Source organism: Rhincodon typus, chromosome 1, assembly GCF_021869965.1.
Source record: "Rhincodon typus isolate 14 chromosome 1, sRhiTyp1.1, whole genome shotgun sequence".
Taxonomy (NCBI): Eukaryota; Metazoa; Chordata; class Chondrichthyes; order Orectolobiformes; family Rhincodontidae; genus Rhincodon; species Rhincodon typus.
This window is the reverse complement of record NC_063332.1, coordinates 95,257,144-95,278,489: the sequence shown is the minus strand read 5'-3', so window position 1 is coordinate 95,278,489 and position 21,346 is coordinate 95,257,144. Positions and strand designations below refer to the sequence as shown.

The window sequence follows — 21,346 nt, the reverse complement described above, 5'->3', positions numbered from 1 at the left end:
GCAGTCCAGGATCTGCTCAGGGCAGTCAGAGTCAGGATCCTTCCTCATAAGGGTTGGGAAGCCAAAAGACAGGCAACACAGAACTTGTCTTGACTCATTTTGCCCTACTATGGACTGCCTACCTCTCAAAATGAGAGAGACAGAGAGAGTTACTAGGGAAGATAACAATGGGTGGCCATGCTGTTTGTGCAGGTGGAGAGGCATCCCAAGTGACTGAGTAGGCAGCAGAGGGGCTGCAGGGTTTGTACTGTGGGTTGGGCTGGGAGAGAGCAAGTGAAAAGATTTTGCAAGCAATGGTGAGAGTGGTAAAGCATGAACCTTGGTAAGAGGTGGGTACGTGGATAGAATTACCAAGTTGGAGTAGGTACAGAGATAGAGTGAGTGTGAGAGGTTGGAATGAAGGTGGCATTTACACCAGTGGAGTCCATTCATTTTCTTCCTGTGATGATGGGTATTCCTTCAGATGGCTGAGACCGCTTTATCATGCTTACCTGCGTGGTAAACTCAGATGAGGTTGACACGGTCCAACGTTGTGTCCTCTGCTGCTGGACCTGGGGCAAGTGGAAGTGCTGCCTGTGCACCACGCTATTAGCAGAAACTCCAGGAACCTGACCATGAAGTAGTGTGCTGATTTCTCCATCTGCCATGTTCAAGATAAATGTCAGGATCCGTGCAGGGCAGCTTCAACTGACAATATTTGTCTGGCTGCATTGCAGCCTTTTAAAATGGCCCCTGCACCAAGGACATCAGTCAATTCCAGACATCGGTGAGTAATAGGTTTTTTTGGGAATGGCGCTTGGTAAGATAGAGTACAAATCTGGTGTGATACATGCCACAGAAGTGGAAAAGGCAATTAACATAGCAAGTTGGGTAAGATTCTGCAAGAACTCTCAGGTGACGTTTCAGCAGGAATCCCTTCAACAAATTTGTTACAACTTGCATTTAGCCAAAAAACCATAAGATTCATTTCAGCTTGTTAATGCTGAGATTCCCTATCCATCATATATCATCACGATTCCTTTCACTTCTTGTGCTACTGATACTTATCAGTCTTTTTGGGTAGCTGTAGAAAATTGCTAAGTAAAGTCTGGCAATTGTAGAGAAACATCATAGATGAATAATTTGCCTGATCACTTTCATAAGAGCAGTTATGCAACATTTGACTTCAATGGGATTAAATAAGTAGGATTAAGCCCATTAGGAGCGAGGTGTACAGAATGCATGGAAAGAGTCAAACATCTTTGTTTTTATTTCTATGACACTCCTAGTGTAATATTTCACACCAAACTTGACCTTGTAAAGTGAACACATTTTTCAACATGATGACACCAGTCAGGCAGAGGACCAAAAGCCACATTCATTTCACCCTCACCTTTGTTGGCCACCTTCAACAAAATTCACGTTATCAATCCCAGAAATATATAAATCTCAGCTCTCTTTATAGCAAAGAATAAACATGATTCCCTTTTTCTGTTGCTAACCTTTGATTAAATTATTTAATTAGCTGTTGCCAGGAAAGCCACAAAGAAATGCTATTAAGAAAAGTAAGGTGGATTATGAGAGTAAATTAGCTCATAATATAAAAATGACAGCAAAAGTTTGAACAAATATATAAAATGAAAAACAGTGGCTAAGGTAAACATTAGTCTTTTAGAGGATGAGGGGGTGATTTAATAACGGTAAATGAGGAAATGGCTGAGGCGTTGAACAAGTATTTTGTGTCGGTCTTCACAGTGGAAGATATAAATAACATGCCAATAATTGATGAAAAAGAGTCTATGGCAGATGAGGACCTAGAAATGATCATTATCATTAAAGAGATAGTATTGGGCAAGCTAATGGAGCTCAAGGTAGACAAGCCTCCTGGCCCTGATGGAATGTATCCCAGGATACTAAAAGAGATGGCAGGGGACATAGCAAATGTGCTCGTGGTAACTTACCAAAAACCGGTGGACTCTGGGGAGGTTCTAGCAGATTGGAACACAGCAAATGCGACACCACTGTTTGAAAAAGGAGGCAGGCAAAAGGTGGGTAACTATAGGCCCGTTAGCTTAACTTCTGTAGCGAGGAAAATGCTTGAATTTATCATCAAGGAAGAAATAGTGAGACATCTGGATACAAATTGTTCCATCGGGCAGACGCAGCATAGGTTAATGAAAGGCAGGTTACGTTTAACCAAATTACTGGAGTTCTTTGAAGACATTATGAGAACGGTGGACAACGGGGAACCAGTAGATGTGGTGGACCTGGATTTCCAGAAGGCATTCGACAAGGTGCCACACAAAAGGTTGCTGCATAAGGTAAATGTGCATGGTGTTATGGGTAATGTATTAGCATGTATTGAAGATTGGTTAACTAAAAGAAAGAGTAGGAATAAATCGGTGTTTTCTGGTTGGCGATCAGTGGCTAGTGGTGTGCCTCAGGAATCAGTGTTGGGACCACAACTGGTTACAATTTAAATAGATGATTTAGAGTTGGTGACCAGGTGTAGTGTGTCAAAGTTCACAGATGATGCTAAAATGAGTGGTAGAGCAAAGTGTACTGAGGATACTGAAAGTCTGCAGAGTGATATAGATAGGTTAAGTGAGTGGGCAAGGGTCTAGCAGATAGAGTAGAATGTATAGTCAATGTGAGATCATCCATTTTGGTAGGAATAACAGCAAAATGGACTATTATTTAAATGGTTAAAAAATTACAGCATGCTGCTATGCAGAGGAACCTGAGTGTCCTTGTGCATGAAACACAAAAAATTGGTTTGGAGGTGTGGCAAGTAATTAAGGCAATAATGTCATCATTACTAGAGGGATGGAGTTTAAAAGTAGTGAGGTTATGTTACAGCTGTATAGGGTGCTGGTGAGGCCACAGCTGGAGTATTTTGTACAGTTTTGGTCTCCTTACTTGAGAAAGTATGTACTGGCACTGGACGGGGTGCAGAGGAGGTTCACTAGGTTGATTCTGGAGTTGAGAGAGTTGGCTTATGAGAAGAGATAGACTGGGACCATATTCATTGGAACTTAGAAGAATGAGGTGGGATCTTATAGAAATATATAAAATTATGAAGGGAATAGATAAGATAGAAACAGGGAGGTTGTTTCCACTGGTGGGTGAAACTAGAACTGGGGGGGAAACCATCAAAATAAAGAATAGCAGATTTAGGACTGAGTTGAGGAAGAACTTCTTCACCCAAAAGTTGTGAATCTGTGGAATTCCCTGTCCAGTGAAGCAGCTGAGTTTGCCTTGTTGAATGTTTTAAGGTAAAGATAGACAGATTTTTGAACAGTATAGTAATTAAGGCTTATGGTGAGCTGGCAGGTAAGTGGAGCTCAGTTCATGAAAAGATCAGCCACGATCTTCTTGAATGGTGGAGCAGGCTTGATGGGCCAGGTGGCCTACTCCAGCTCCTATTTTGTATGTTCTTATGTTGCAATTGTTATTTCAGTTATGCTTTAATTGGTGCGTATGCAAAGCATTTAGTAATGAGCCTGAATACAATTTGCAATTAATTTTGCTACATTGGGAGTTGCTATTTTCTTAGAATCTAACCTATGAAGTTTAAAACATTTTAAATGATACTGCTGAACTTACAGAAACATAATGGTATTAAACTGACAGTAAAACAATTGCTTAAGATGGATTTTCTTGTTACACTTGAAATGTAAATGAGAAATTGAAGACTGTGAGATACGTTTCCAATAATGGCTTGACGGCATCAAACCACTTGTTGTTAGTATTACAGTTCAATATTCGCCATTTTAATATTTCCTTTTCTTAAAACTGCTTATTGCTGTTTCTAAAGTCAGTGGTTTGATCTCGCATATTCTGAAAGCTGTACACAGAAGCTGTTTTCACACTCCAACACAAATTCCACGTTGTTTTCTTTAATGTCACTTACAGAATCTTACGTTATGATTTAACTTTTGTCTCTAATATGTTTTAATAAGTTGTGAAACCAGGAAGGCATAGTGCCTATCAGTAAGATACAAGAACATAACTGTGTTTGAAACAAGAGGGAAGAAATATGACTTGTACCTAAAATGGATGGAAAGTTAACAAATTAGTTATTACAAAATTGGTCGGTGCCTATTTTGGGCCAAAGCAAGAGTCATTTTTATCCTTATTTAAATGCCACTAGCAAGTTGGAAATGCCAAGACTGGGGGAAGGAGAGTTTTGTAGGGCTTGGGAGTCAGGTGGAGTAGTGATGGGTGCGATTGTGCTGGTAGTGGATTTATAAGCAATGTGCAACATCTCTGCATTTCCTTTGTCACAGAAACTGAAAACAATTTATGGTAAAAATGTTTCTGGTGGAAGGCCTGCTTTGGGGTTCCAACACTGTTACCAAAATTCGGAAGGGAAAAAAGATAAACCCTTCCTCCAGTCTTCACCTCTCACACTGCACAGTGCTCAACAAGATCAAGTAAGGAGCACGTTATAAGATTCCTCAAACTAAAGAGCTCTAGTGGCACAGTGGTAGTGTCCATACGTCTGAGCCAGGAGGCCCAGGTTCAAGTCCTATCTGCTCCAAAGGTGTGTAATAACATCTCTGAATGGGTTGAGCAGAAAATACCCACTTCCAGTGCCTTGACCAGTTTGGTCCACTCCACAGAGACTGCCCAGGATTATTGGCATCTGCTGTATCTTTCCAATGTGGCATAACAAAGATGTGAAATATTGCCAATTGAGGATGTGGATCAGCTGCTAACTTCTTCGAATGAGAATTCTGTGAGGGAGTATGAGGAGCAGGAGGACACAGATTTCATAACAGCTCCCCCAGACATCAGGACTGTGCAGAGATGTGCCAGGGTTAACAGGGGCAACCTCAACTTCACTCATTTAAAGTCTGAGTGAGCATTGACCTGACCATCGCTTCATTGTCTGCAAACTTTTCCTTGGTCTGATTCTGCACTCATCTCTGCTAGCCTCCATCCAGTGTTATTTCACAACATTCCGTGCTCTGGAAGACCAGGTGGAGTGGATTGTTCTCCCACGGGATGCAAAATGATAACTCCCCACCTTAAGGAAGCATATTTTCCACAGACACTCAAATCAATGAAGTTGTTATGAGCTATCTCTCTGCCCCTGCCCCACTGACACAGCCTTAACTGCACAAGCAACATATCACTTCTTGTGCTTAAATGCCCTTTGCTAATCTACTTGGCAAATTATAAGAAGCCAATAGATGCTGTATGTGCTATCATGATGCATTGCCTTGAGAGTATAAATCAAATCACACGTCATCTTTCAAAAAAAGGCTGACCTCTAATATACCACCACATTGTTGCCTATACAGATAGGTCCCTCAGTCTTCATTCAGTAACAATGCCAAACATGAACTAGAACAGTGCAAATTGTCCTCCAAAGGACCAATAAATGCACATTATGCACTCACTTTAGTCAAGCAAATAAAAGTATTAAAATATTGGTACATATGTGCATACCATAACAGTGCCTCAGCACGCCCACCACCTTTGAGCTCAATATTTTAAAAAATTTTCTCTAACAACAACTATGTATTGTTGCAACTCTGACACGATCAGCTGATGAAGCAGCCTGCTAAGAATGAATCCCATTGTGTGATTACAGTTGGGATAAGTTTCCAATGCACTCATTTTAAATTTTCATTGTGTATGAGGGTGCATTGCAACTATTGACACAAAAGCAGAAATGTCACTCACTTCCTGGGCTTCCATCAGGAGCCATGCTCTTCTTATTAAGTCCCACTCATTTTATCCCTTTTATGTGTGGACTAATTTCTTCACAATGCCAACATTTATTTTGTGGATATAGAACAGGGAATAGGGCTGTCATCTGATCGAGTTGGGAGTGAAAGTTAAAATTGCCATAGTCCTATCGGAATCATAGGGCTGCTCTCTCATTAGAGAGACATGACTGGTGATGGCTTGACAAAAAGGTCACCACGCCTCAGCTGAGGGGAGAAGTTGAGAAGGAGACTCCTTTATGGTAACCTCAAATGGTGCAGGAATTGAACCCACATTGTTAGCATCACTCTGCATCACAAACTGGCAGAACAGACTGCTTGATTTGACCTAGGCCAGGCAAGGAAACTTCTGTATAGCATCACCTCTAACATCAAAAGCTACATTTGGGATAAACTATGGACTATGATTCTGTGTCAACACATCATCCCAGCAAGTTAAATTTGTGATTACGGGTTCCAGGTTGAAAATCCTGGCAGAGGCCACGACTCTGCTTTTTCAGGTCCTGTCCAATTCTTGTCCAGTTCCTGTACTCCTAGACAGCAAGAACTGCAGACGCTGAAGTCAGAGTCAATACTGTGTTGAGCTGCAAGTCAGGCAGCATCAGAACTTCATGAATCCTGATGAAGGGTCCTGACCCAAAATGTCAATTATCCTGCTCCTCTGCTGCTGCCTGATTTGCTGTGTTCCTCCAGTTCCACACTGTATTGACTTCTGTACTTATATGCAGAAACTGCACTGCTTGAAACACAATATTTTAGTCTCAGTCTAATTTGTTTATTAGCCTTATCTTTATGTTCAAAATAACTTGCCCTGACAATCTCTCAAAGAACCAATGTATTCTTCGTTGTTTTCACTGATTCCTGACAAAAGCCTCATTTAAATATGATTCGCCACATTCCTAATTATGGCATGGTTGGTTGGATGGCTAGTTTCATGCTGTGATGACACAATGGCTTAAAGAGGTGTACTTTGTCTTTTTTTTTAATGAAGAGTGGTTGAGACAGAGGTTTCAAGCGGTCTGTTCCAAGCCAATAAAGTAAACATCTTGTGAGGCCTTGGGTTTTTTTTTAAAAGCAGCATGAAAGGTTGGCAGAGGATCAATTTCTCGACCTAGCCCCTTGCTTGCGTGAGAGAATTTAAAGTGAGGATCACCACCAGTTCTCTGTCTAATGAGAAAGCAGATGAAGAAAATTCCCAATGACAAGGGAGTCGAGAACCAGGGGTCACAGTCTAAAGATATAGGATAGACCATCGGTGGCACAGTGGTTAGCACTGCTGCCTCACAGCACCAGGACCCTGGGTTTGATTCCATCCTCAGGCAACTGTCTGTGTGGAGTTTGCACATTCTCCCTGTGTCTGCGTGGGTTTTCTCCAGGTGCTCCGGTTTCCTCCCACAGTCCAAAGATGTGCAAGTTAGGTGGATTGGCCATGCTAAATTGCCCGTAGTGTTCAGGGATGTGTAAATTAGGTGGGTTATGCGGGGATGGGTCAGGGTGGGATGCTCTGAGGGTCGGTGTGGACTTGTTGGGCCGAAGGGCCTGTTTCCGCACTGTTGGGATTCTATGATTCTATGGGACTGAGATGAAGAGAAATTGCCTCATTCAGAGAGTAGTCAACCTGTGAAATTCTTTGCCACAGAAGGCAGTTGAGGCCAAAACATTGAATGTTTTCAAGAAGGAGTCAGATTTAGTTTTGTGCTAAATGGATCAAAGGGTATAGGGAGAAAGTGGGAAGAGGGTACTGGGATTAATGATCATACCGAATGTGATACAGGCTTGAAAAGTGGCCTGACCTGCTTCTGTTTCTATGTGTTAGACTGCAGTGACTTTAACTTTAGTTATTGTCAGCTGATTTTTATACTTGTCTTTAAATCCCTCGTAAACTAATCTTTTAGATGTAATGGAATACTTTTTAAGGGATTAAATTCTCTAGGAATACCCTTAATTAGCTATTTGAGTTTCACTTTACCAACAACACTCCTTGAATCTCTAGAGCTATAGAAGACTTTCCTATGGCTCTTCTCTGAAATAAAAATAATTCAGTTTCCTACTGTTATCACAGCTATTCTTTCCTTCAACACAGCATAATGTGCCTTTCCTAAATCTTGCCCTGTAAGTAAAATTTAGCCCAACTGGCAATTAGCCAGTAACATTAAATCAAATTATTGTTAGAACTTATGGCATTCCAAAGTTCTGCTTGGTGACGTATGATAATACGTTCAACATGTGAGCCAACTTTTGATATCTCCTAAACTTAATTGTAAGGTAATATTTTATCAGGATATATTACAAAAATTTCTAATGACTCATTATGATTTTCTATTACTGAACATATATTTATGCATAATTAAACCAGACAGCATTGCTACAAACCAGGCCAAACCCCAGCAAAATATATTAAGAAGCTAGCCTAGATCTCAACTTTTTCTTATTTTTAAAGACAAGTGTAAGGCCTTGTGTTCTGGATGCAATTTGATTGGTCAAATAACAAAACTTGAAGCAAAACCCACTTTATTCTTAAACTATAGAAAAAATACAAAAAAAAATTGGAATTACTTAACTCTATTGGAAAACTTTACAGAATAATAAATGAGTTAACTACTAAAGGGAAACTTTTCCAATATAGTAACATCCCATAAACCCATCCTTGACAAAGGCAAATTCAGTAAAATAGATTGTCTCACATGTCACTCTCCAGGAGGAAAGAACATCAAGAAAAAACTCAGAGACAGAGAGAGAGAGAACTCAAGCATTTCACTGTAGCAGGGATTGATGTATAACAGCTATCAAATCCCAACTTTTATTGAAAGTTAAATGAAAATCCTGGTTCTGTGGGAGCTTGATCCCAACCCTTCATGCTGCTTCTATTGTTCCAACTTCAAAAAAACCATGATCTCACAAGATGTTTACTTTATGGGCTTGGAAAAGAATGCTCGACACCTCTGTCTCAACCTCTTTTCATTAAAAAAAAGACAAAGTACACCTCGTAAAGCCATTGTACAATCACAACATGAAAATAATAGTAATTCAAAGCTACATTTAACTCAGATATCCATACTTTGAACACACTAGAAACACTGTGTCTTACTGTAATCTCACCTAGATCTGCATAGTTAGACATGTAGAATTGTCTGCCGCCACCGAAGCACAATTCAAAAGGGGGCTCATTGGATCTTCGCAAAGTGTGTCCATTCTCAAGGGCAGCGAATGCATCACAGGTGTAACGATATGTGATGAAAGCATAGTTGTCACTGAAAAGAATTACAGCAAAGTAATTCATGTCACTCACTATGAAAAGCCTCATAAATTATATGTTAGACAAAACACAATCCAGTGAGTTTTCATTTGTCAGGCAATAAAGGAAGTTTCGTTTCTCTTAGAAAGAGGTTGTGAAATACTTCACATATGATGAATCATCCCTACTTGGCCTGGCCAATATGTAATTCCAGATGCACAGCATTGAGAATGACTCTTAACTGCTCTCTGGGCAAGTAGAGAAGGGCAATAAATACTGACCTAGCCAGAGACACCAACATCCCATGAATGAATAAAAAAAAACTAAGTGCTTTGCCAAGGCAAACACAGCAGAATTTTACAGTCCTCTATGGGCAGGCTTTCAGGTTCCACCAACCTATCCACCATAACCAGGCCATGACTTAAAAGCTGGTGGACAAGGCCTCAAATAGCCTATGCACACTCACACCAGTTGTGGCTCTTAAATGGTCAATTAAGTGGTCACTTAAGAGCCACATCCTACCTGGCTATAATTTTTCAGCCAGATAACCCTACGTGGGCTTTGAATGAGACAGGCAGATTGTGTCTCCTTCATAGCCCCCTCTTCTAATCAAAGACCCTCACCTCAAGATCTGACCCTTACACCACACAGCATGTGCATCCTATCTCCCACTCCCTTCACCTTGATCCAACAGGTCATTTAACCTACCCTGCAGACAACCTGCTCTCAAAAAATGTAGTTGTCATCTAGTTCTTGGTTCTTTGTCTTTGAGAGTGGACATTCTGGTGGCTCCAGCATGACCAGAGGCCTGCAGGCAAATCAAATGGCCAGCAGCTCTTGGAGGTGGTACTTTCTCCCTAGAAAGGGGCATAGCATCCTTCTCTAAGAGCTTCAAGTGACTACAGGGCTGCCCATCAGTGTAGTATGTGTTTTACAGCAATGTATTCAGCAGCAGGGTATGAACTCAAATATGTATTAATTGGTGCCAATAGAAGCAACTACTCAGACAGAAAAGCCCCGAAATTGTTAATGAAATTACTAATTAGTTAATTCGTTTTCAATCAAGTTGTCTGTGGGAGAAATGTTCAACAGAACACAGAGAGAAGGCCCTCTTCATTACTGAGTGTGGTCGTGGAACTTGGGATAGGTGAAAAGATATCTACATGCTCTAGGATCTATTTTAATTCGTTTTGTCTGGCTTTAATAAGGTAATATCAGCCTCTAAATAGATTCTGTAGGTAGGTAGCGTTTTTTTTAACCTTGACAATGTGATTGCTGCCACTCTGAAAGAGACCTACCATTGAATGCCTTAAATATCTATCTATTTCAGGTGATAGACCACCTAGAATTTAAATTTTTATTTATCACTGAAAATGGTTGGAGCATGCAGCACGAATATTCCCAACATACCCACTGATAATTAAATTGAGGAGCTCTAGCCAAGGAATGTTATTCTGGTGTTGCCTGGAGGAACAAAAGCACTTCTCAAGGATGCACAAAAATAATCTGGGTCATAGTCACTAAGGCCTTGACTTCCACTACCACAGTTATCCTGTTGATGCCTGAATATTGGTCAGCCTTAATGTGTTTTGGGAGGCCTGTTTGGTGCCCATATTTCAACTTCTTCATGTAAATGAAACTGAGTACAGATGACTGGAGGGAATTTTAAGCTTGTTAGTCACTTGCAAGTTAATACAAGTCAATTCTATTTCCAAGCCTGAGATTCCACAAATGTCGCATCATCAATTTCTTAAAATAAACAGGATTTTATTTAATCGGGAACACATTTACTGTGTGAAATATAGCCATTTCTAACTTTACCCAACTTCACGCAAATGGACAGTGCATTCTTCAATTTCACCAAAAACTTCAAAGCGTCTCTTCAGTTCGGTACGGGTTATATCACCTCTGACTTTTCCTACATAAATAACACGACGTTCTTCCTGGAAAGATTTTAAAAATATCATTGGAAATCAAAAAGTCATGGTTCTTATATTTACAGCATTTCTAGTTAGAATAAAAGCTACAACAACGCGTACAATTGCCTTTTGCCTTTGTCGCTCCCTTTGCTTTGCTCTTTCAAATTCACGTTTCTCATAGTCTCTTCGATATTCTTCCCTTTTCATCCTTTCACTTTCATATTCCTCATAGCTGTCATACCTGAATAAATGTAGTTTGTAATGGAACAAATTAAAAATGTTAAGTCAAAATTGTGCACATAGTGTATTGCATAGCAACACGTTTCATTTAACATTAATATAATTTTCCCATATCACAAAGGTTTTAAATTCTTACTAAATAATAGATAATAAAGTACATTTCAAAGCTGAACTAGGATGCTCAGGGTGAGAATGAATGCCTTTACGGATTCTCGCATTCAACCATCATAACTTCAAAGGCAGCATAATTTTCAAGTATAAGCTAAAGATACAATAAATTTACAGCAGTAGAGTGGAAAATGCCACAAGAAAATTCTTGGGGATAAATCTCACAATGATCTTTGAAGTATTTAGCAGATTTTGCAATATGACTTTTCCTTGAACTTCAAACTAAGAGGTAAATATTTCTCAAAGGACTGTGGTGAAATTTCTCAAGTTGCAATCCCTGTAATTGTCTTGTAATCACATCGTCTGGTGCCCTGTAGGATGACCATGAGTTGCCATGTCAATGGAAAGGACTTCATGTGCATTGAACTAATGGGCAGCCTGGCTCTGAGAAGTGTTTGGTTATCCCTTACTGTTGAAACTCTAGTCCTCATAAATGAGTTAGGAAGGTGGGTGCTGATGCCAGGTTCACCCCTTCCCCAGCCATTTGCAACTGTCTTCAGTCTCTTATAAATGATGTGACACCGCCCTGTTAAAAAATGACCAGATTTGGGAGTCTTAGCTTTTTTTTTTGACCTTATGAACCCCTATGTCCAACTCCCTCAACCAGGTGGGTTTTACTTGACAGTGTCCTAATTGGAAACAAAAACGAAGTTTTCCCTTTGGCATTCCAAATGATTACAGGCAGAATTAAAAACCTATAACAAATTGGCAAGAAAACATTCTGAAATTCCTCTACTTCTCCTCAGGCCATAAATGCTGCAGAAGTTTGCATGTTTTAAGCAAATAACTGCGCTTGGAATTTGTGATGTGGTGAGTTTTGAGTTGGTCTAAGGTTGGATATTCTATTGATGTTGAAGTGGGGTTTTAAGAATTAGCAATCCTAAAACTAGGTACACTGGATAAGCTTTACTTGTAGATAAGGAAATAAGAATACAATAAATAGGACCACGCGTTGAATTTGCTCCACAACTCAGGAAATTTTAAGGTCATCTTCTACCTCAAGAAAGCTTCCCACCCTACCCTTTTATCCCTTGATGAGTATAATGTCCAAAAATATATAAATTTCTACCTTGTATATACTTAACAATTGAACCTTACAGACTTCCAGGATAGAATATTCCCTAATCTCCAGTTGAAAGAGTAACACACAATTTGACTTTGCTATTTCTGCTAGCCACAAATAATAATCCTTGCAATATTCCCTTTGTGAAATGCCTACCCTCTCGTTCGTTGCCACATTCTGGTCATCCAGCTGTTAAACAATTACAGAGCAGGGAACCATTGAGATGGTGTTGCATTCCATTAAACCACGGGCCATTAACAAGGTACCAAAACACCAACCTCACCTCATTAGGTACTCTCTGTTGTAAATTAAGTACTAGAATTTGTTTCAGCACCTTCTATCCAGATCTTACATGGAATGCACTAAAACAATAATTTTCCCACTAGCAGAACCTATTTCATCCTGTTGCCACTGATTAACTTACAGTATTGATCAAGCAGTACCGAAGTAGGTCAGTTACATTACACAGAAAATAACCTGCAAAAGAAAACTTCAAATAATCTTCTCAGCATTTTCTCATAATTTAAGGTGCTGAACCAGCAGAAATCTATCAACGACTTAAAAATCAGCAGTCCATGGAGAGCTGTACCATCACAATAACTTTGCTTTGTCACATCAGTCAATCCTTTAATGTTTTATGTTTCAATAAGTTCTTGTACTCATCAAAGTTTGGGATATCAATGTTAAAGAATTGATCATCTTTCACCTTGGGACTCTGTTTCAGCATTGTGTATAAAATAGATTGAATATCTAATGAAGTTCACATTACAAAAATCAAAATACTGGAAAACTGAAGAATAGTTCTGAAGAAGACTCTTTGGGCTCTCTTCCTCTCTCATCAAATACTGCCAGACATGTTGAGTTTCTCCAGCATTCTCAAACTTTCCTTAATCTCTCGTCAGGTAGTGTTTGACACGCTGAGCATTTCCAATATATATCATTTTTATTTCAAAGTTCCCTTTTCTTTGTAACAACAAGCAGTGAAATTTGAAAACTTAAGTAAATATATTTTATTGCACCTTCTTTCTTAAAGATCAATTCCCTGTAGTTTCTTGGAACAAGATTAATAATGTGGTACCAATTGGGACACACTATTATTTGCTTCCTGTTATGGCTTCATGTTTATTTGGACTTCAGTTCAATATGTCCAAGTGTGTTTCACAAAGAGCTCTTGTACACACCAGACAGACCAAATGTGAAGGATTGAATGTAGCCTTTTTACAGAACTGTACACTAACAGCTGCCTGCATGCATAGAACATCTAATTCCTGTTTTCTGACATGTCAAGAATTTGAAACACTTGCTCAATGGACAAGCTTTTTTTTTTTGTTTTCCCTTCTTTCATACTTTATGTGTTCCATAATTTGTCCAGTAACTGATTTTTATTATCTCCTTAAAGTAACCCTATTTTCTCCTGCCCCCACAGTGAGGTAAACATCAAGACTACCTGGGTTTTCTTTAAGCAATGAGAACAGATTGCTATCACACCATGAGTGAGTTGGTACAGATATGCTTATCAATAGGTTGATTAATCTTTCTTGATTGTTGTTGCCATTTTATTAGATCAAACAGAAAGGAGGAGGTGGGAGCCTGAGACACATCTGCAGGTGTATAATGGGAGCTAAGTGCACACATTTAGTGATTCTAAAGTGAGAGGACTCAGAGGCATTATGGCGACAAGAAACAAGTGAGTATCAGAAGTAGTAGGAACTTCAGATGCTGGAAAATCTGAGATAACAAGGTATAGAGCTGGATGAACACAGCAGGCCAAGCAGCATCAGAGGAGCAGGAAGGCTGATGTTTCGGGCCTAGACCCTTCATCAGAAATGGGGGAGGGGAAGGGGGTTCTGAAATAAATAGGGAGAGAGGTGGAGGCGGATAGAAGATGGATAGAGGAGAAGATAGTGGAGAGGAAACAGACAGGTCAAAGAGGCGGGGATGGAGCCAGTAAAGGTGAGTGTAGGTGGGGAGGTAGGGAGGAGATAGGTCTGTCCAGGGAGGACGGACAGGTCAAGGGGCCGGGATGAGGTTAGTAGGTAGGAGATGGGGTTGCGGCTTGAGGTGGGAGGAGGGGATAGGTGGGAGGAAGAACAGGTTAGGGAGGCGGGGACAAGCTGGGCTGGTTTTGGGATGCGGTAGGGGGAGGGGAGATTTTGAAGCTTGTGAAATCCACATTGATACCATTGGGCTGAAGGGTTCCCAAGTGGAATATGAGTTGCTGTTCCTGCAACCTTCGGGTGGCATCGTTGTGGCACTGCAGGAGGCCCAGGATGGACATGTCGTCTGAGGAATGGGAGGGGGAGTTGAAATGGTTCGCAACTGGGAGGTGCAGTTGTTTATTGCGAACCGAGCGTAGGTGTTCTGCAAAGCGGTCCCCAAGCCTTCGCTTGGTTTCCCCGATGTAGAGGAGGCCACAACAGGTACAGCAGATGCAGTATACCACATTAGCAGATGTGCAGGTGAACATCTGCTTGATGTGGAAAGTCTTCTTAGGGCCTGGGATGGGGGTGAGGGAGGAGGTGTGGGGGCAGGTGTAGCACTTCCTGCGGTTGCAGGGAAAAGTGCTGGGTGTGGTGGGGCTGGAGGGGAGTGTGGAGCGGACAAGGGAGTCACGGAGAGAGTGGTCCCTCCAGAAAGCAGATAAGGGTGGGGAGGGAAAAATGTCTTTGGTGGTGGGGTCGGATTGCAGATGGCGGAAGTGTCGGTGGATGATGCGTTGGATCCGGAGATTGGTGTGGTGGTACGTGAGGACGAGGGGGATTCTGTTTTGGTTTTTATTGCGGGGAGGGGGTGTGAGGGATGAGTTGCGGGAAATGCGGGAGATACGGTCGAGGGCGTTCTCGACTTTTTCACTGAGTCGGGGAAGTTGCGGTCCTTGAAGTATGGTTATTGAATCAAGATGAAAGGCAAGTGGAGAATAACTAGCAATACATTGGGTAGCCAAAGAAAATACATCACAGACAAATGGGCAATTATTCTTTTCAATCAATTAAATACTCAAGTACCAAATGCTGTTTTCAGTAATTATGTCACTTGACACTATACCTACATTATCTCCTAGATATAGCAGATAACACAGGCTATGTTTCAACATAGCAAAACACATGTATAGACAATAATTTCAGAGAATTAAGTTAGACATTCATTAAATTATAGAGCATCTGTCCAAAGTTAAAATTTATTAACTCTGATTTTATCAAGGAAGCTATTTTTTGATTATTCAGTACATTTTTCTGGTCAAGCACCAACCTGGAGTTCTCAATGAAATATTAATATATCTCATTGCTTCAACATTAGGAGGGGGAAGCGTGCTAAATAAAAATGGCTCAATGGAAAACATTAACAGGTTCTACACTATTATATTCTCTCACCTGGGTCTACTAAAGCGGCTGTAAGGTGACCTGGAGCGTGACCTTGAATATGAGCAGGGACTTCCATGAGATCTGTGTTGTACTCTAACGCTCCCTGAATCAAAGCAGTGATGTGATCTATAAAGCAAAATAAATGCAAATATATGATCATGAAAATAACACTAATAGTATATTTTTAAGGTATAACTTTTATTCAGTATTTATGAACCCGTTGGAAAGCAAGGCATGGGATTTAACTCTTCACGTGTGCAGCTGAACCATAAGGGACATAGTGAGCAGAGACTGAGCAATTTCACAGCAGCAGGCTGGAAAATATTGGGACACCTTTTAGCTACCTTGTTACTCTGTAAAACTGAAAACTGATTGCCTCAGGACTGGGGTATATCATCATGATGGAAAAGGTATTAATGGAGGGGAATAATAAAAGAACATTAAAATTTGCCTAAATCATATTTATATCCTACCCCATGTGGAAGTGAAGCATGCACTTGATTAAATATACACATCACAAATAGCCTTGAGATGAAATATCCCCATGCCTTGCTCATTGTAGCTGGTGACTTCAAACACACCAAACTTAAGAGTGTGTTACCAAGATTTGATAAATTGGACCATAAGGCTGAGCTCCTTCTCCTGGCTTACAAGCAGAAACTGAAGCATGAGGATCCGGTACAGAAAGTCATATATTGCTGGTCTGAGATAACAGGTGAGCTCCCACATGACTGCTTGAAGTCAGTGCACTGGTCCATAATCAAGAATTCAGCAGCCAACCTAAATGAGACTTCAACAGTAAGTGTGTCGAGGACTGCTTGCCAAACACATTAATCTGAGTGTACCCCAACTGGAAAGCATGGATGAACCGGAAGATCCACTCCCTAAAGAGGTTCAGGCTTGAGGCGTTCAAGTAGGGTGACCCCGACCTATACAGGAAATCTAGGTACGATCTCTGTAAAGCCAATAGGGACATCAAGAGGCAATACTGGACTAAACTAGAGTCCCAGACTAATTGCACAAACACAGTTCGAATGTGGCAAGGCTTACATGATATAACAGACTACAAAGCAAGTCTAGTAGAATCACTGACAACAATGCATTCCTGTCTGATGAGCTCAATGCATTCTATGCTTGTTTTAAATAGGAAGTCAGTGAAATTATGTCATTGCCTTGACGTCCTCGGGTGCACCTGTACCCACAGTCACTGCCGTAGATATCAGATCGGCCTTCCTGAGGGTGAACCCACAGAAAGCGACTGGCCCGGATGGAGTCCCTGGCCGTGCACTCAGATCCAGTGCGGACCACCTGGCAGCAGTATTTTCAGACATGTTCAACCTCCCCTTACTCCAATCTAAGGTTCCTATCTACTTCAAGAAGACCACTGTCATCCGGTGCCAAAAAATAATCAGGCAACATGCCTTAATGACTACTTCCCAATGGCTCTGACATCCATCATTATGAAGTACTTTGAGAGGTTAGTAACAGCACACATCAACTCCAGCCTCCCAGATTGCCTTGACCCATTCCAATTTGCCTAACATCATAATAGGTCCACAGCAGATGCCACTGCCCTGGTCCTACACTCATCCCTGGAATATCTGAAAGACAAGGATACCTACATTAGACTCTTATTTATTGACTTAAGCTCTGCCTCCAACACCATAATTCCAACAAAACTCATCTCCAAACTCCAACACCGAGGACATTGCTCCTCCTTCTGTAACTGGATCCTTGACTTCCTGACCCATAGACCACAAATATTAAGGATAGGCGACTAAACCTCCTCTATAATAATCTTGAACACTGGTACCCTGGCTGCGTACACAGCCCCTTAGAATACTCCTTATACACTACGACTGTGCGGCCAAATTTAGCTCTAAGTTCGCTGACAGATTTGCTGATAACACCACCGTAGTGAGTTGGATCTCAAGCATTAATGAGGCAGAGTACAGAAAGGAGACAGTTTAGTCGCATGGTGTAAAGCAATAATCTCTCCCTCAACATCAGCAAAATGAAGGAGCTGGTCATTGACTTCAGGAAATGGAGTGGAGGACATGCCCCTGTCTATAAATTGTGCTGAGGTGGAGGTGGTTGAGAGCTTCAAGTTCCTAGGAGTTAAATATCACCAATGATCTATCCTGGTCCCATCCACATTGATGCTAAAATCAAGAAATCACTCTACTTCCTCAGAAGTCAAAGAAATTTGGTATGTCCACAATGACTCTTACCAATTTTTATAGATGCACCATAGAAAGCATCCTATCCGGATGCACCACAGCTTGGAAAGGCAACTGCTACGCCCAAGACCACAAAAAATTACAGACAGTTGTGAGCACAGCCCAGTCCACCACAAAAACCAGCCTTCTTCCCATTAACACTGTCTACACTTCCTGCTGCCTCAGGAAAGCAGCCAACACAATCAAAGACCCTCCCAAGCCGGTCATACTCTCTTCACACCTCTTTCATCAGGCAGACGATACAAAAGTTTGAAAATACGTACCAACGGATTTAAGAACAGCTTCTTCGCTGCTGTTATCAGACTGATGAATGGACCTCTCATATATTAGAGTTAATCTTTCTCTGCACCTTCTCTGTAGCTGTAACACTATATTATACATTCAGTTCTATTTCCCTGATGTACTTATGTAAAGTATGATTTGTCTGGTTCTCACACAATGCAATACTTTTCAATATATCTTGATACATGTGGTAATAATAAATCAAATCAAATCAAATTATACTTCTTCCAATGGCTTGTAAGTAAATGTACAATGCACACTAGGAGATGTAAGTTCAATCCTCGGCCTTTGTTGAATCAATTGATACCCGCTTTGGGAAAAAGAGTATCTTGTGTGAACAAAGAGATAAAATTATCAGGATTCCCACCTTTCTGGTGATTTCTGTAATTCCATAAGGTGTATGGTTGAAGACATATACATAGGATAAGCTGAAATTGCAAAGCCTTTCAGGGAGTAACAGCCAGCTGCCATTCATCAGCCAGGCTCAGGTATGAAGAATGCTGATTGGGGCATGTTATTAAATGGGTAACCTGAAATCTTGGCTGACAAAGAATCATCGTTATAAGAGGAAGGGAGAAACATTATTTTCTGAAATCTCCATACACTGCTTACGATGCTAATCATTGCTTACCAAAGACAAGCACCACAAGATCAATGGTTAAAAAAAAGTCTCTCAAGTGGAACAGGGTTAAAAAAAAGTCCCATCCTATCTCCGAAGAAAACATTCTTAATATGAAGTAAGTTTATATATAAATTAATAAAATATGTTTATCAGGAAAGGACATTTAATTTGCTGTAGTCTGTGCAGGTTTACCATAAAATGTTGCAGGGCTTAATGACGTGCACTCAAAGCTCTTTCCTCCTTGTCTCTCTCTTTCTCTTTGTTGTCAATTCTACTGCTGGTTGAGTACATCACTTGATAATGATGTCAAACTCATGCATCCGTATCATGCTTTCAGAGCACAAATGGCACAATGTTTTAGTAACCAACTCTGACAGGGCCAATATTACCAGAGCCGAACACTCATTGCAGCACATACATAATTTCTTAAGTTTTATACTGGGACTCCGGATTTATCAGGAAAGCTTTAATAATCCCTTTAAATTTAAACAGCTAAGGTAAAGGAATACAGTCAATACTTGATGTTTTTGATCATTACTTTTATATACTTTGCAACCTACATCAAGAACAACAAAGTGTTTATTTTTGACAGCAATATATCATTACTAAAAATAATTGAACCAAATATGGTAGGTGAATTTTATCCTAATATCCTTAGTTTTGTGCAAGCCTATTTATGTTGTGTGTTTATAAACAATTTTGGTGTTTCCAGTTAACTATGTCAGTATATGGGCCGATCAGTGGCAGATGGAATTCACTAAAAAGTGTGAGGTGATGCACTTTGAATGAAGTAACAAGATGAGGGAGTATTCAATGAATGGCAGAACACTAGAAAGCTCAGAGGAACAAAGGGATTTTGGGGTGCTTGTTGGCATATCCCTGAAGGTGGCAGGACTGGAGTAGCTAAGAAGGCATATGGGACACTTGCCTTTATCAGACATGGCATAGATTATAAGAACAGGGAGGCTTTGTTGGAGATGTATAGCACTTTGGTTAGGTCACAGTTGAAGTACTATGTGCGCTTCTGGTCACCACACAATAGGAAGGATGTGATTATGTTGGAGGAAATGAAGAGGAGATTCACCAGAATATTTCTTGTGATGGAGCATTTCAGCTATTCAGAGAAGCTAGATAAGCTCGGATTGATCTACTGAGAGCAGAGAAGGCTGAAGAGGGACCTGATTTAGATGTATTAAATTATAAGGGACACGGACAAGGTAGATAGCAAGCTGCTGTGTCCACTTAGTTTAAGGATCAATAGTAAAGGGGCATGATTTCAAGTTGAAAGGAAGCAAGTTTAGAGGGGATTGGAGAAAACATTTTCACCCAGAGGGTGGTGGGAATCTGGAATGCCCTGCCTGGGAGAGTAGCTGAGGTGGGTAACCTCACAACCTTTAAAAAGTATTTGGATGTCCACTTGAAATGTCATAACATTCAAGGCTACAGGCCTTGTATAAAAAGATGGGACTAGTGAAGATTTGGAATAGTTTCTTTTGTCGATGTAAGTTTGATGGGCCAAAGGACCTCTTCTGTACTGTGTAATTCTATTATTCTAAAACAGGTGACAACCATTCTCTGATTCATTCATCTGGGCAATGCCTTGAGCAACCAGAATCAACCTGCCTGGTTTAAATTCATACATAATTTGACGAAGTAACTGTTAGTTATTGTCTAACTGGAGCATTCACCATGGCAACATCTCTAACAACCAGAGTCTATTTGCCAACCAATCAGCACTTTCTTCTCATACAGTCTAAAAATGTTTTTTTCCTCTTTTTATTGGTATTCTTGTGAATTGACCTGAAGAACGGAGGATGAGAAGTTTCAACAAGATGTGTCTTTTTCATTAATAATGAAGTTTAGTACTAAATGACTATTAGTACAAATTTGTTTGGGTTATACCATAGTTACAGAACATATCACCTGTCCCACGAACAATTTTGCATTTAATACTATCTTATGTTCCCTCTTTAGTGATAGCTAATGCTATGCTGTGCTCAGATCAGCAGCCTAATGAACAACTCCTTTAATGACAAATGTTGTTACAAACTATAATACTGCTTCAGAATAGAAAGCTCACAGAATCAGCCTTAACAATCCAACTCAAAGTAAGAAAGCACCCTCTCTGAAGGCAGAAAGAAGACAGTTCTTGATAACACCTGAACACCAGAGGCTACCGGGGGAGGGCAAACTGGGGTCGAGGGGAGAGTGTAAAACATTGGGGTGCACAAGGTACTCATTAAGAGACCCCAATCTGTATGTCGCTAGCCTGTTTAGGACTAGTGACTTGGTGTAAGCCTCACCCATTGCTGACTAATTGTTGGCGATAGTGCAATGGGACAGCTAAGTGGGCAATAGTTGGCAACTTAAGGGCTACTATTAGCCTATTGGAGGGCTGCTGCACAGTAGTAATCCATGCTGGAGTAACTGTGATGATCAGGCAAGCTGTTAGTGAGCCAGCAGGCCACCCGTTAGATTTAATATAGCCTTCCTTCTTC

General features: G+C 40.6%; 1 protein-coding gene across 4 annotated transcripts in view; it reads right to left on the bottom strand.

The window, feature by feature from the left end:
* ppargc1a (peroxisome proliferator-activated receptor gamma, coactivator 1 alpha) overlaps positions 1-21,346 on the bottom strand; it is a 136,431-nt gene that overhangs the window by 5,835 nt on the left and 109,250 nt on the right. For 3 of the 4 annotated variants that reach the window (XM_048605188.1, XM_020511424.2, XM_048605201.1), the window contains 4 exons: positions 15,714-15,830; positions 10,992-11,112; positions 10,774-10,895; positions 8,817-8,968 (listed from right to left, as the gene is read on the bottom strand). In XM_048605188.1, the coding sequence (XP_048461145.1) occupies positions 8,817-8,968; positions 10,774-10,895; positions 10,992-11,112; positions 15,714-15,830 (512 nt within the window). Of the gene's footprint in view, positions 1-8,816; positions 8,969-10,769; positions 10,896-10,991; positions 11,113-15,713; positions 15,831-21,346 lie in introns of those variants that run through there. The other variant, XM_048605205.1, reaches the window with a different exon arrangement.